We start from the raw sequence: 14,354 nt of genomic DNA on the forward strand, positions 1-14,354 counted from the left end.
CGCCCCTTGCGATATGTCATCTTTTTGCACTGATAAACAATAAAAGAAATAAAATCCCCTGGCAGTTTCACAGAATTTAACATTTCAGGCCCGAAACTTCGAAACGTCTTCAGGCTTTATATTTGTCTCAAATGTCACATTTTCATTTCTAATAATCCTTTTATCTGTGTTGCCAAAACTGTTAATGTGATTTATACGAATTCATTGTAGAAAAACAAATGTAAGATTGTTATTTTTACACTTCTCAGACTGGTTGCCCCTCTGATCAAGGCCAATATGGGGTATGATAACGTGCGGTCAACATTTATGCATTTATGACATGGAAGGAATGGAAAAAGTTGAGTATGACTTTACTTACAGAGTACAAAATCTTTACATTTAATGCTGCAGTACAATCAGAAAGTGTTTCAACAAAACTCAATATCAAGTCACCTTATTTAACACCTCATAAGCAGGAACATTTCATAAATTACACACTATAAAGTCACGGAGCGTTTATAGAACTGGCTTCAGAGGCATCCAGTTATTGATAATTATGTCTTCATAGGGGAAGTTACAGTGGTTGATAAACTTCAATAAACACTTGCGTTTACAACTGTCTCTGAACGCACAATGAGCTCCAGGAAGTGTCACGACTCCAAACGCTGACACCTTAAAATAAAAAATATGGATATGGAATGGCACCATTTCCATTTCCTGTGCTGACTCATTTACATCTGGGTGTCAAATTTATAAATGCAAGAGTAAAAAAAGATTATTTTTTTGCATTCATATTTCTCTTCTTCATTTTTTTTTTTTTTACAAATACACCCTTTTACTTCTGTAATCGTTCCAACGTTGTTGTTTTTACAAGAATGGAGCAACTCTATATGTCCAGTGTACAAAGAGTAGACAAGTGACAAATGTTTAAATAGAAAGTAAGAAGCTCAAAGACCCTAATTAATTAATTAGTTGTGTTCGCTAATTTTGCTAAGCTCCCACTAAAGGCATGGTCATTCAAAGCAACACGAGGCAGCGCTTGTAGCCGTTTTCAGCCACTGGCTGCTGAACCATGGAATTACAAGCGCGGCGTCTGTCTTCACGATGATATTTTGATCTACTTGGTCCAATAACATTTTGTTAGTTTTGAGGAGCCACCAGAGTTCATCATTTCATCCCCATTCAAGGTGGCTGAGGCCTGATCATCTGTCATAGGGAGGAAAACGGCCCCGCCTTTGATGCTGCGTCGGGCTTCTCTCTCTATTTGTCCATCAGTTCAACATCGTTTTGACCCGAGAGAAGCAAAATAACGAGTCTTTCAGTCCTCCTCCAAGCTCCCGTTCCTACAAAATGTAACAAGTGCACAAAACTCCATGTGCACAGTTGCAGTGCTGCCTTCAAGTACCACAAGCTCGCTTGGAATTCTCATAACCGAAACCAAAACCAAGGCAAATTCAGGGACGTTTATGGAAGAAATGTCGGGGTGATGCTAGCTGTTAGCATCATTTTAACCCGTACACGACAGCTGGGGGTCTAGATTGACTGTCACGGTAACTTCAGCATGAACGGTAGTCCCAGAAGTCATTTCATCACAGCCAAAATCGTCTGTTTCTCATCAACTCATGTCGAAATTCTGCAACTCTCATTTGAAGAGACTTGAATGCACCAGTACATATCAGCAGGGGGCGCCGCTGCTCAGCAAAACTACGAAATGCTGCTTTAATGAGGTAAAAAAAAAAAAAAAATCCATCTGATATCTCATGCAAATATAAATATAGTACAAAACCAACAGGAGCCTTCTATCAGTGGTCTGAGCTTGTGAGAAGTATTACTGCTTCACCGTCTGCTCACCCCTTGGCAGCAGGTTTTGAACTCACTTTCATTAATCAACGTTAGTGTAACACCTAAAGTAAACAGTGGCATCTGGGACTGAGGTAAAACCCTCCTGGGTGGCAGCTGTTATTCACACGGATGGCGTTTCCTCTGCTTCCTTCTTCGAGAGGCTTCAGAGCAGCACGTCAGTCGAGGTTCGGTGCTGGGAGGAGACGGCGAGCGAGCGCGGGCTGCCGTTTGGCTCCTCTCGGCTCGCTGAGCTCTCTGGGCGTTTGTTCTGGTCCTCCTCCAGGTTCTGCAGATCTTCCAGCATTTCCTCAATCAGAGGAGGCATGGAGCCTGGGATCTCCAGCTTCAGAGTCACCACTCGCTCGGCTCCTGCGAACAAATAAGCAGACAAATCATTTCTAATTATATGTCATATTTACACGCGACATTGACAGTCATGGGGGGGGGGTTGTCTAGTTCAGGGACCTCAGGAGCATCTGATCTTCCGCTGGCTGTGTCCTCCACTAAGAGCTGGGATGGTTTGCAGGGATGAGAGTCGGGCTCTCTGCCGCAAAACACTCAAACGTTCCCGTCTTGTTGGGATTGACGGGGATCAACCATCTCTGGTTCACAAGTGACGATGCGATTGTTTACAGGTGGAACGTTAAATCTACCGTGGGCATTGAAGCCGTGGTGATGAGGACAGTGGCAGGGTCAAAGGTCACAGCGCTCCAACCAGCCAGCTCAGCCTGAAGCTGCTGTCGTACTTTTTCATGGTCATGAGAGATCAGCCGCCATTTGAAAACATGCTTTCATGCTGGATGCGTCAAATCAGAAGGTCGGAGGTTAACAAGAACGCCACAGTTAACTCTGAACCAGTACTAACACTTAACCAAGCATGAACTAACCCTTGGTGATGTAGCTGATAGTAAAGTGATATCCGTTAATTAATGTTGCTGCACAAGCTTCTGGGCTCAGTGTCGACTGCCAAAGAACTTCCAAGGAATCTGATAAAACGAGGCACAGCTCTCTCTCTCGCGACGCTCCTCTGACAGCGTCTGAGTTAGCAATTTGGGCTTTATTTTCCGGACTTGTTTGGACTTGTGGCCGGTTGCTCTTGGTGAAATCTAGTTCAGAGAGAAATCTGCAGCTGCACTTTGAAATGATAGCTAGAATTCATCCTTCGCCCCGGCAGTGACATGACCTATTTAAGCCTTCTGCTGTGCTTCGTGGCTCATTTTCTAAACGCCGCTGTAACAGTGCTGGAAACACATGTCTGTCATTACTGGCGGTTTTCATCAAAGTCCAGTTTCCTGATCTTTATTCCAGCTGCTTGGTCCTCCTCCCAAATCATTAACGAGGCTGTTTGGGCTGAAAATAGACATCTGAACGTTTTTAATAAACATGAGATAATCTATTCGCCAGCAGGTGGTGTCACACCTTTAGCACTGATGCTACGCAGGTCGGTGATCTTCATGAGGGCTTTGGGGAACATGAGGGGCATGCTGGGCCGCCGTCTGCGGGAGTAGATCTTCAGTGCCTCCAGCAGCGGCTCCTGCAGAACCTCCACCTTGGACGGCTCCTTCAGATCCTGGCGGTCTGCTCAAACACAAAGAGTATCAGCGTGTGCCACCCAAAAAGATGTTGCTACTTGAGTCCGAGCGTCATTACCTCCAGAGACGAGGCAAATGGCGCTGAGGAGGCCGCTCTCGGTGTCGTCCATCTCCAGCGGCAGCAGCTGCCCCGCAAATGTGAAAACCTGATCCGTCAGCGGTCCGAATCCAGCGTTGTGGATCTGAGTGCGTGTCAGGGTCAAGCCGTCCGAGAAGGTCATTGTGTCCTGGTCGGGAGTGTAGCGAGTGCAGATCCTCAGAATCTGTGAGGAAGAAAGAGCGCGAGGAAGACGCTGACAGGGGAACCGGCGAGAAGCAGCAGCTCCAGGACGTTTTCACATCAGGATCAGACCTGCTTCGCTTCTCGGTTCTGCACTTTCATGTTTTTCTGCTACACATTGCTCTTCCTAGCTTTGCTACACTTTCAGGCTTGTGCTATCGACTCGGTCTTATCGATTAATCAGCCTGACTGTTTATTTCATAGGGACATTATGAAACATTTTAGATAGAGTCAGTTCAAAACATAAAACAACAAGCGTGGACCAAGCGTTTTTAAGATGCCTTCTCAAGAGTCATGCGCCGAGAGGTAAATGTCTTGAATCCACCTCTTGACAACTTCAGTATTTACCTATGAAGCTCAAAAGATGCTTCATTAATGATAATTCTGATTACACAGCGATGGAGGTTATGCGCATTTGTTTTAGAGCTTTCATTTGTGTGAGGGACTCCTGAGTGGTTGCCTCATAACTCATCTCCCTGAAGAATGAGTCTGTTTCAAGAAATAAGAAATCATGAATGCAGCCCTGCGATTAATGCTGATTTTCCAGCTCTGCCCTTTTACAAGCTGCTGCTGCTGCTTCTTCTTTTTTTTTAATCAGATTAGCAATGCTAACAGAGTTACAAACATTCTTTCAGGTAAGAGGGAGACAGAAATGAACCAAAACAACAGAGATACTGGGAAAGAAGCCCAATAATGCAGAAATTTAAATGAAAAACTGCGGCTGAAGGAGCAGAAAACGAACGCTTTTAGCATTTGTCATGATGCTAAATTGCCAGTCTTGAACTGGCAGCTCGTACAAAGAAACACACCAGGATGTCCAGGCAGGCGGCTTTCAGCAGAGTGATCTGGTCAGCGATGGTCAGCCCGGTGAAGCCGGGGACTCTCTTGGCAAACTCCACCACCTTGATGATGCACTTGGTGGCGAGTTCGCTGAACTTGTCCCACAACCCGAGGTCCAGCTGGATCCTGTGGTCCGAGCTGGAGTTCTGTTTAGAAGAAAGTCACATGTTTGGCCTTTTGGTGAGAACCAAGATTTTTTTTTTTCACTTCCTTTAGCAATGTGTGGCGTGAGCGTGTAATTTTTTCGGACCTCTATGGAAGAATTACGAGTGTGTACGGTGATGATACCTGTAGGGGTTCATGTGGATCATGATAAAACTAGGCTCAGGTCTCTGACGGTGACTCACTGTGGTGTATTTTCCCAGCTGGCAGAGCGAGGGGAAGGTTTCTCTGTGGGCCCTGCAGATCTTCTCCACGATGAGCCCGAGCTCCGCCGTCAGCTCGTACGTCTCCATGACGGTCATCTTCACCGCCTCCTTCCTCCTCTTGTTTCTGTCATTTCTCACCGCTGACAGAAGAACGATGCAGATTAGTGCACGTTAGTCCAGTTTACTTCCTCTCGCTGAATGTAAATTAAATCTTTTAATTCATGAAGAAGAAGAAACGGACAAGCAGATGATAACGCTACTTCTGAATTCCGAAACAGAAAAATTAGCATTAGCTTAGCATATAGACAGTTCATCTGTCTAGCCAGGTTTTTGCTGATCATATTACTCAAATTACGTATAAACAAATACTGCATTCAGATGGTTAAATTCAAAAGCTCAGCGAAGACAAGTATTTTCTTCACTGTTATCTGTTAGTAAATGCAGTGGTCGTCTGAAGGAAATTTGCAGAGAAAGGCTGACTCAAGCAAAAGGTCATTTGCCATTTTTAGGATTTCTTGGTAAACCGTAATGCTAACTGGTATGTAGACTTCACTTGGGTTTATCTTCTACTAAATTTACAGGGTATCCACGTGTGGGGATTGTTTCAATGTAAATAACTTGTGGCGGTGGCGGTGGCGTTGGTGGTGGCAGCACTTCAAGACCTTCAGAATAGATATGTTTGTTAACTGCAAAGAATTCATTGAAAGAATTGGGTAGAAATAAATGAATAACTGCTAATATTGTAACTAGATGAGGGTGTTGTCACTGGATGTTTCTGAATGAATGTTGTTGTTTTTACTACACAACTTCTTCTTCTCCTGCAGATTAAAACTAGCTTGAATTAATTTTGTAACGTGATGACATAATTAAACCAACCTCTGACAGAGACAACGCGGCGAGCATCACTTACTCCATGTGAAGAAGGCCAACCAGGTTAACCTTTCATAAGTGCTTCGGTAACGGTGTCAACACGTTTCCGAGAGCCCCGCTGACTTGGCTCAGGCAGCTACACACATGTGCTTGACTTGATTATGTAACACCTCTGCCTTCCCTCCTTTCTTCCCTCTCTCCCTCCCTCCCCTGGATGCCCTACATCCAGGCCGCCACTGAGTAAACACTCCATGTGAGTTCATATTACACAGCGACTGAGGCAGCCAGCAATCGGTTACATAGTTTCCATCTGCCTGTGACATGTGATGCACTTATGTAATGTGTGTGTGTGTGTCTGAGTATGAACAAGCAACAATGAGAACACGAGGATCACTTTCCACGCCTTCCCACCGCGTAAAAATACACACACACACACACACACACACGTTGTTATCTAGGTCACTGCGCTTCTGGGTGACACACAGTTGGATTTTCTGTTGTACAGTTGCTTCGGTGCAGCTCCCTGAGAACTTCCCGCGAAGACGTTTGAATCAGTCGCGCTGTTGGGTTCTGTTCGAGTGTCAGAGGCTTAAAGAGTTCCGCAGCCGTTCGTTGCGTTTGAAAGAACTGCGACCACATGGTCGCGGTGAGGTCTGGGGATTATCTTGAGACCTTGATCTGACATCAGTAACCTTTTTTTTCCTTTTTTTTTTAAAGCTGAACTATGATGTCAGCCGAGGTCAGCTTGATCCTCATGCTGTGACTGGCCTGGTGTAGGAAAACTGCAAGTCCCCATGAAGTGCTTGAAATAAGTTACTGGGTTAAAATGGACTTCACTTTTTTTCTTCTGCAGCGTTAAACAAATCCACGCTTGTAAATTTTCACGTGTCTTTAAAATCGCAGTTGGTAACAAGTGGCGACTTGAGACGAGTGAAGGTTGTTGATGCGTCAGTACGCTGAAAACAGAGGAAGAGCGAAGCCACTTGTGGTGCCGATGAGGTCATGCGCCCATGCTGTGGTGCAGCTCGTAGCCTCACATTAGCCTCAGACTTGTAACCACTGTACTTATGCTTCAAAGCTCATAGAAGACCGAAATGCACCACGAATCGTCTCCATGTTACATCACTTTTTAGCTAATCTGGCACCACCAGACACAACCAGGACCAGGACCAGGACCAGGGCCAGGACCAGGACCAGGACCAGGACGTCTACTGGGCAGCGGTGTGGTCGTCTCAGTCACTTCCTCATGCACTTCTAATGTAAAAGATCTGTTTAAGTCAGCATTGCTTGACTAATTGGTTGCGATTGCTTCACAGTTTGGATAATCAACCGTCTCCAGCTGGCTGGAATCTCTCGGGATTCTGTTTCAGGAGACAGAAATTCGAGCTTTGCAGCTCAACACCTGCTTACAACAAGATTCTCATCACACCAACACGCCTGAGACGATTCACTCAGCGCTGATTTTGGTAAAAAAATATATACATCGGCGAGCCGCCTCCTGAGTCCCGCTGGGTCAAAAGTGGACTGGACACTTACACTCCTTGGACATTCCCACAGCGAAGCACCTCTGGAGGCGACAGTACTGACAGCGGTTCCTGGTGATCTTGTTGATGATGCAGTGTCGGTCGCGGTGGCAGGTGTACACAATGTTTTTCTGCACACTGCGGCGGAAGAAACCCTGCAACAGGCAGCAGGGAGGAAAGAGAAGAAATAAAAAGGGTTATGAAGATTCAGTAGATTAGATTCGGTCTGTAGTGGGAGTGGCCTCTTTTAATCGTTACATTAGACGCCGCTCGCTGTCACGCTTAACCTCTGACTATAAGACGCAAGCGTGCACGAGTCGTTTTTACAGCGGAGCCCAAACGTCTGTGACTTTTGGATGAGGCCTTGAAGTCATTGATCTCTGATTCAGATGGATTGCATTCTTATGTCAGAGATCAGAATTTGAATTCTGTTCAGACAAAAGAAACCCCAAAAAAAACAAAAACAAAACAAAACACGAACTTCTTAGGACAAAAGTACTCCACGTCATCTGTGACGCCACATGTGACTGTCCTTGCTGATTGCTTCCGTCGCTTCCTGCGGGAATGTAGAGTTCAGAATCAAAAGATCTAGAGAGAGAACTGTGTAAAGCATTAACACGCATCTGCTCTTTGTATGAAGGCAGCGTGTCCCCTTACACATTAAAATAGATCAATCAACTCAGCGACGTGGGAGGCGGCTAAATAAATAAGACAATTTATTCGCCAAGACTTTTTTTTTTTTTTGTCCTGGTGATGACGCAAAACAAGTAATTTGTCATCAGAGATGTGGAATCTTGTTGGTCTCACTTCAACCTCCACCACCACCGCTGCTGCAAAAGTTCGTTTTACCCTTTAAAATGTAACAAAACAAGCAAACAAACAATAATAATCAATTAAGAACTTTTAACAGTAGATACGAGGCAAATGAAAGGATAGGAGCATAAAACAGGATAATAAAAATGGACGCTTCATGCAGAGGCCTTTGTACGGTGGCCCTGCAGTTTTCAAACCCCACCAGCAGTCTAGCGGTGATGGAGTTTTGTTTGTTTACAGTCACGAACAATACAAAAAAAGTTCTTTTTTAAATTATATTCAGATAGAAGAGTGAGGTCGCCTCAACACGGCCAGCATCCATTTGAGAACACGAACAATACATAGTGACAAAGGGATTTCTTCGTTACCTTGCAGCCTTCGCAGGCGCTGACGCCGTAGTGGTAACCCGACGACTTGTCCTGACAGACAAAGCAGGGCTTGTAAGTGCGAGGAGGCGGCGGAGGGGAGGGGGCGCTGGTGAACAGGTCGTCTGAGCTGGAGCTGAAGCTGGAGCTCTGACTTCCCACGGCTGCAGACACACAACACACGGTGATGTAACCACAAGTCTGAAACCTATTTTACTTGTAATCTGAGTAAACACATCTTTTAAGACCTGACCTCTGCTCTGTTTCATTCCAGAGCGAGATGTCACGACAAGCACCAGACCTGCCAGATGGTCCTGGAATCTGCTCTGAACGTTGAATATCTCCAGGAAATTTAATGTTATCTCTGACACGCAGATACTCTCTCCAGCGCCAGAATCAGGCCCAAAGGTCCACTTGTAAATCTCAGAAAGTTCACCGTGAAATTCGCAAACTATTTTGAACTCTTGACATTCCCGTCAGTCTCCTGTCGCGTTCACACAGAGATCCAGCGCCGCAGCAGTGGAGCCCAACCCCCATTTATGCCACTTTTGTTTACGTGGTGGATGAGACAGTCTCCAGGAAGATGTAGGTCAGTAACCAGGATAAGCTTTGGATGCATCTACTCAATGTAGCCTGCTTCTGCCAGCAGGAATATTCATACGAGGGATGGAGACAGAATCATTCAGTTGTTTCGCTTCACATGTGCACACCTGCCCTCTGCCGTGTCTGACAGGTGCGCAGCCGGAAAAGAGGGGAAATGAGAGGAAGAACAAGGAGAGAGGTTGATCAAAAAGGCATCTGTACAGAAGTGGTTTGGATACCTCAGACGTGTCGAGGCGCTAGTTAAGGAAACGCTCGCTGCCACGCAGGACTGGAAACACAACACATCTTTGAAATCACCGAAAAATGAGCCGCGTTTAATCCCACGTTGAGTCAGACGGGCACTTTGGTTTCAGCTGAAATCAAACTGAAACCCTTCTGGTTTGGTGCCAGCGAGAACAAATTCAACTGAATGCACATTCAGGTCACGCTTGTTCCAACCAGAAGGGTTCCAGTTTGTTTCTGGTGCTCCCGGATTACTGAGCTGGTGAAAGAAAAACGTTTCAGAGTTTGTAAACGGACATTTTTATCAAGTTCAGCTGTTGCTGTTCCCTTCTGTTTTTAAGTGAATGTGTGTATTTTGAGGGCTATGGCTTCCAACATGAGTGATGTGTGTGAATGGCAGATGTCTTGTTCATTTATTCATCTTTTTTCTTTAACAGCACCAATCTGGAAAAGCACCTCCGCTTCCACTGTACTTACAAACATCTTCCAATCAGATCTATAAGAGTAGCTGAGGGTTAGCGTCAAGCTAATAGCAGGTGGATGGTATCTTCTGAGTTCTGGAGTCACCGAGATGTCTTTCGGTGAGGAAAAACAAAGGTCTTTAGATCGAAAGGCCCGAGAGTGTGTACTTAAGAGATGAGGACGCGCCGGCATTCTTTACTCTATCGCTTGGTGTCAGCAGAGGGCGCTGCTACTCAGCTAACCAACATGCTGCTTTAACGGAGTGAATATTTGTTTTTCCCCTTTGGCCTCCGTGGAGCTCGGTATGCAGCGCCCAGTGAGAAGATAGAGGCTTCGGTCTGAGTCCCTGCCTTGAGGAAGTTAGGTATTAACAGCTGTTCAATGAAACTGGAGGACAAATTCATGATGCAGTCTGGAACAGTTCTCTTAACAACATGATCAAAGAAGGTCAGGTGCTGCTGGCTGGGAGGGACTCGGTCTTATCGGCCCCGCTCAGACTGGGAGGCAGCGCAGAGGCGTCCCAGCCTCTAATTCCGAGCCTGTTGCCTCCAGTCAAATAAATCTGCACTTCAGGAAACCCTAAACTGTGGTGCACCGCACCAAACTGTCTCATAAATAGCAGAGCAAGCCGGATTCGTCCGGTCTTTCATTCTCTCTGGAATCTGATTCAATGTATAATTTACCTCTCAATTACACTGTAGCACCGCTTTCACCTCCACCACTTCACCCCATCGACGCCCCGGCCCTCCCTCTCTAAACCCCCCCCCCCTTTTGAGAGGAGATTCGCTCCAGCGTGTGAGCTCCCTGATCACCTCCACCGTCCCAACAACGCCGAAACAAAATGAAGAAAGCCACCTTCAAAGGGGACAAAACGAGAAAAATTGCACATCTCCATCCCCTTGAACCCGTGGCCTCTGGTTGAACTGGGAATCAGCAGGTCATGCGGGGACACCCCCGTCAGCCCGACACAAGACAATGCCGGAGCATGCCACAAGCCCAACTGACTGATGGGACGGGGAGGGAGGGCGGGAGAGGAGATAGCTTTGCTAAATGATTTGGTCGGAGGGGAGGGGGCGCCCTCTAATTGAGGCAGTGTTACTTCATGTATGTAATAATGTGGCATGTAAATTAATTCAAATCAAGAACTGAGAGAGGAAAAGACACCACCGGCTGAAACACACAGAGACTTTTAGAACTCTAAAACTGTGGAGGGACACGGCTGAGTGAATCCAGAGATGACGTGTTACTGTAGGCTAACCAGGAAGTTAGCATCCCCATCGACCAATAAACGGAGGGATGTATGTACTGGTTTATGGATTATTCCAGAAATTTAGATCTTTGGCAAACAACAGTTTGAGTGGACATCCACGTTCTGTTTCACAAGATCGTTTTGACAGATGAACATCACTTTTATGATTTTTTTTTTTTTAAGTGTAAATGCATCCCTGGGAAGTCCAAAGCTAACGCTACACTATGAACAAACTCCTGGCATTCAGTATCCATGACAACCCCTGTAGTCTCTGTTTAGCTGCTTGTTACTCACCGCCGTTTTTAACACTCAAAAACACCCTGAAATTCAGCCGACGGGTATTTACGTGGCGTGTTTAATGACGTAGAGCACAACGGTCGCACGTCTTCATCGAGCTACAGAACCAACAACGCTAACTGACCTCCAAGGTTAAGAACTCAAAACTCAACACATGCAACCCTACATTGTCCAGTGGTGCAAAGTTAAGAAGTACTTTGACTCAAGGTCCTTACATAACTACAACTCAAGGTCTTTGTACTTCTCTTGGGTGTTTAAATCTGAGGGGAGCCTGTACTTTTACTCTGCAACATTTCTAGATGAAGACGTCGTACTTTCAAATGTGAAGCCGCAAGCTTCAAGAGGACAAAGTCAAAGCAGCTCAGCCGGAGCACAAACCTCTGCTGATGGCCTTTCAAACGTGCTTTGGATACTGAAGTTAACTCCACATCAGATACTTCTCTTCTGGCTTTGGGTGTTTCTACTTCTACTTAAGGATCCATGTACTTCTACCACCACTGAAGTCGGCTACAGCGACAAGTCAGGTACTCATAAATGAATCTATATCTGAAAAGTACTGGGTGGGCTAACACGAGCAGCACACCTGGAAAGTCGAAGGTTTGGACAGCAGCACATCCTGATTTGGGTCCAACAAACTCGATAAACAAATTTGTTCCTTCAAGACAGTCTTGTGTCGTGTTTGTGTTGTTTTTTTTATTTGCTGCTTTGTTGAATGCTATGACCATCAATGTGTGTGTGTGTGTGTGTGTGTGTGTGTGTGTGTGTGTGTGACCTCTTGAGCTGGTGCCCGTCCTGTGAACCCGCCGTGACCCCTCACTGACCGGTCCCGGCCCGTCTCAAACTCAGACCGCCACGGGCCCACCTACAGGAGCTGAGACGTTCGCGGACCCCTGCGACTCTCGTTTCCACCTCTGAGCTTCGACGCGCAGATTAAAATTTGACACTAGAAGGAAGACTTCTGGACCTACAGGTGGATTATCTGACACCTTCAAACAGATTAAGCTGCAAATCTTGTTTTTAGTCCAGCTGCTGGACCTGAAACGATCAATAGAATAATCAATAATCAATCAACAGATTATGCATCCATTCAAGTGTTGATATTGGTGGAAGTGTTTTAGCTGTTCAGCTTATTTTTAATGTTTTACAGCCTCATAAATGCTAAGAATGTTTATTTCTGATGTGAAAGAATGAAACCTTTGGTGTGTGTGTGTGTGTATTTTTTGTGAAATATGAAATGTTTTATAAAATCAAATGACAAGATTTTACAAGATTAGTAGGAAATTACTTCAGTTCGTTAAGATTTCATCATCATTTATCACGTTCATTTTTTTAAATGAATCAAACAATCAATTGATCAATGAAGACAAAAAGATTCAGCAGAATAATCCGACATGAAACAACTCAGAATAAACCTGAACTCCAACAGTGACTTTAGACATGAATACTTAATACAGAATAAATCAACAACTCCGATTTTATTTTATGCTTCTACTTTCGATGCTCTTTCAATATTTAACATTCTCAAATGCATAAAGTCACTTAGGCGGCGTGGTGTTCATAACTGACGTGAAAACGTCATTATATAACAAATAATTACACAACAGAGATAAAACACAGAGGAAGCCAACTGGCGGCTCGACCCCACGACTTCACACCAGGTACTTATGATAGTAAAAGTACAGGAAGTAAATATTCCAGTGCAGCCCTCAGGCTCAAACCAACTCAACAGTAAATTGTGTAACAATTGTGGGCTTTTTTTTTTTTTAATTAAACGTGCGGCTCGGATGCTGCACAGCTGAGCTGAGACATCCGCACGTTGGTGACTTCTGCTGGTTTTATTAGCATTTTAAATCTTCCACCTACATTGCGAGCATCGGTGCGTCTGCCAGTCCGAGTCCAGCTCTGGGAAGTAGGCGGCCAGAGCCTGATCCTGGTCCTGGTCCTGGTCCTGCACCATGCAGCCGGGACTCGGGATGTACAAGTCCAGGATTTCTCCGGAACCAAAGGCTTGAATCTCCAAGTAGTCAAACATGATGTGTCAGTCCGGAGAGGTCGTCTGCATCGGGCTGGGTTCTAAACGTGTGTTCCAACAGGACTGCGGGTCTATGCTGGAGGGAGAGGGGCGTGTACGCCCGGGCTCAGACCTGCATTCGCCATCGTCGGTGCGTACTGACGCGCAGCCGCTGCAGCGGACACCAACCGAGTCGCGGAGGCTGCTTCACACACGCGTGTCCCTCTTATCTGGCCCTCATTGACACACGACTCAACGCTACCTGCTTCATACGACTGAGTCTGTGTCACATCGACCGACGTACTACTTAATGCATGCGGGTGAACTCTGCGTGAACCTCCTCCTGACCTCCACATGACCCGGCCCGGCTGACGTCACAGCAGCGGAGCGCAGACCCTCGATTCAAATACAACCGACCGAGGCCCGAGTAAAAGTTCCTCTAATATTTAAGAAGAGCAGGCGTGGAGGAATGACTCCATGATTCATTAAGACACCGGTCAAAGGTTCGTTGGTGGTCGGGGGTTGAACGGTGACGTGTTTCTGTTGCAGATCAGCAGGACTTTAACTGCGATAACCTGAGTGCAAGATCATCTCCCCTCGATCGCGGCATGAAGTCTTAAAATGTGAAGTGGCTTTAGATTTGCATAAATATCTGTTTTGTCTATGAGTTTGTAAGGAAACGTGTACATTAAAGAGAGAAGTACCAGTCGTGCCCGTTTAAGGGTAGAAGCAGCTGATTGTGGTATCCCCTGACATGAAAAAGAAGTCCTTGTCAAAACTACATTTAGCTAAAAAACGGAAACAAAACTACATTTAAGTCAAATAACTGACTAACTGAGCACTAACGTGTTTTACAGTAAATCAGTTTTCTTTTCTCGGGCTGCACTGATACTCTGGGTATTTTATCTGTGAGGTGAAGTTTCCATCATTTTTCACGTATTTCCTGGCTTTACTTTGTTGTTTGTTTTTTTCAAAAACATTTTTGTAGAACTGGAAATTGCTAGTTTTTGAATTCTGTGACATTTCCCAGGTTTTCCA

At 45.5% G+C, this 14,354-nt stretch overlaps 1 protein-coding gene and 2 long non-coding RNA genes across 3 annotated transcripts; 2 read left to right on the forward strand and 1 right to left on the reverse strand.

Moving 5' to 3' along the window:
• Nucleotides 1-114: 114 nt before the first annotated feature.
• On the reverse strand, nucleotides 115-13,728 carry LOC147252876 (retinoic acid receptor beta-like). The gene is made up of 8 exons (XM_086217771.1): nucleotides 13,169-13,728; nucleotides 8,476-8,636; nucleotides 7,308-7,449; nucleotides 4,881-5,041; nucleotides 4,503-4,679; nucleotides 3,472-3,676; nucleotides 3,241-3,399; nucleotides 115-2,190 (listed from the first exon to the last, which is right to left on the reverse strand). The coding sequence occupies exons 1-8, from the start codon at nucleotides 13,335-13,337 to the stop codon at nucleotides 1,985-1,987; spliced, it is 1,380 nt and encodes a 459-aa protein (XP_086073897.1). The 5' UTR covers nucleotides 13,338-13,728; the 3' UTR covers nucleotides 115-1,984.
• On the forward strand, nucleotides 6,194-9,717 carry LOC147252877 (uncharacterized). Its single transcript, XR_015118492.1, has 4 exons — nucleotides 6,194-7,237; nucleotides 7,329-7,408; nucleotides 8,483-8,656; nucleotides 8,747-9,717. It is a non-coding gene; the product is annotated as an uncharacterized LOC147252877 (long non-coding RNA).
• On the forward strand, nucleotides 10,678-12,371 carry LOC147252878 (uncharacterized). Its single transcript, XR_015118493.1, has 3 exons — nucleotides 10,678-11,436; nucleotides 11,605-11,829; nucleotides 12,086-12,371. It is a non-coding gene; the product is annotated as an uncharacterized LOC147252878 (long non-coding RNA).
• Nucleotides 13,729-14,354: the final 626 nt, after the last annotated feature.

The sequence above is a fragment of the Aulostomus chinensis genome, chromosome 11, assembly GCF_037954235.1.
Source record: "Aulostomus chinensis isolate RoL2024-O1b breed Wild chromosome 11, RoL_Achi_v1.0, whole genome shotgun sequence".
Classification (NCBI taxonomy): Eukaryota; Metazoa; Chordata; class Actinopteri; order Syngnathiformes; family Aulostomidae; genus Aulostomus; species Aulostomus chinensis.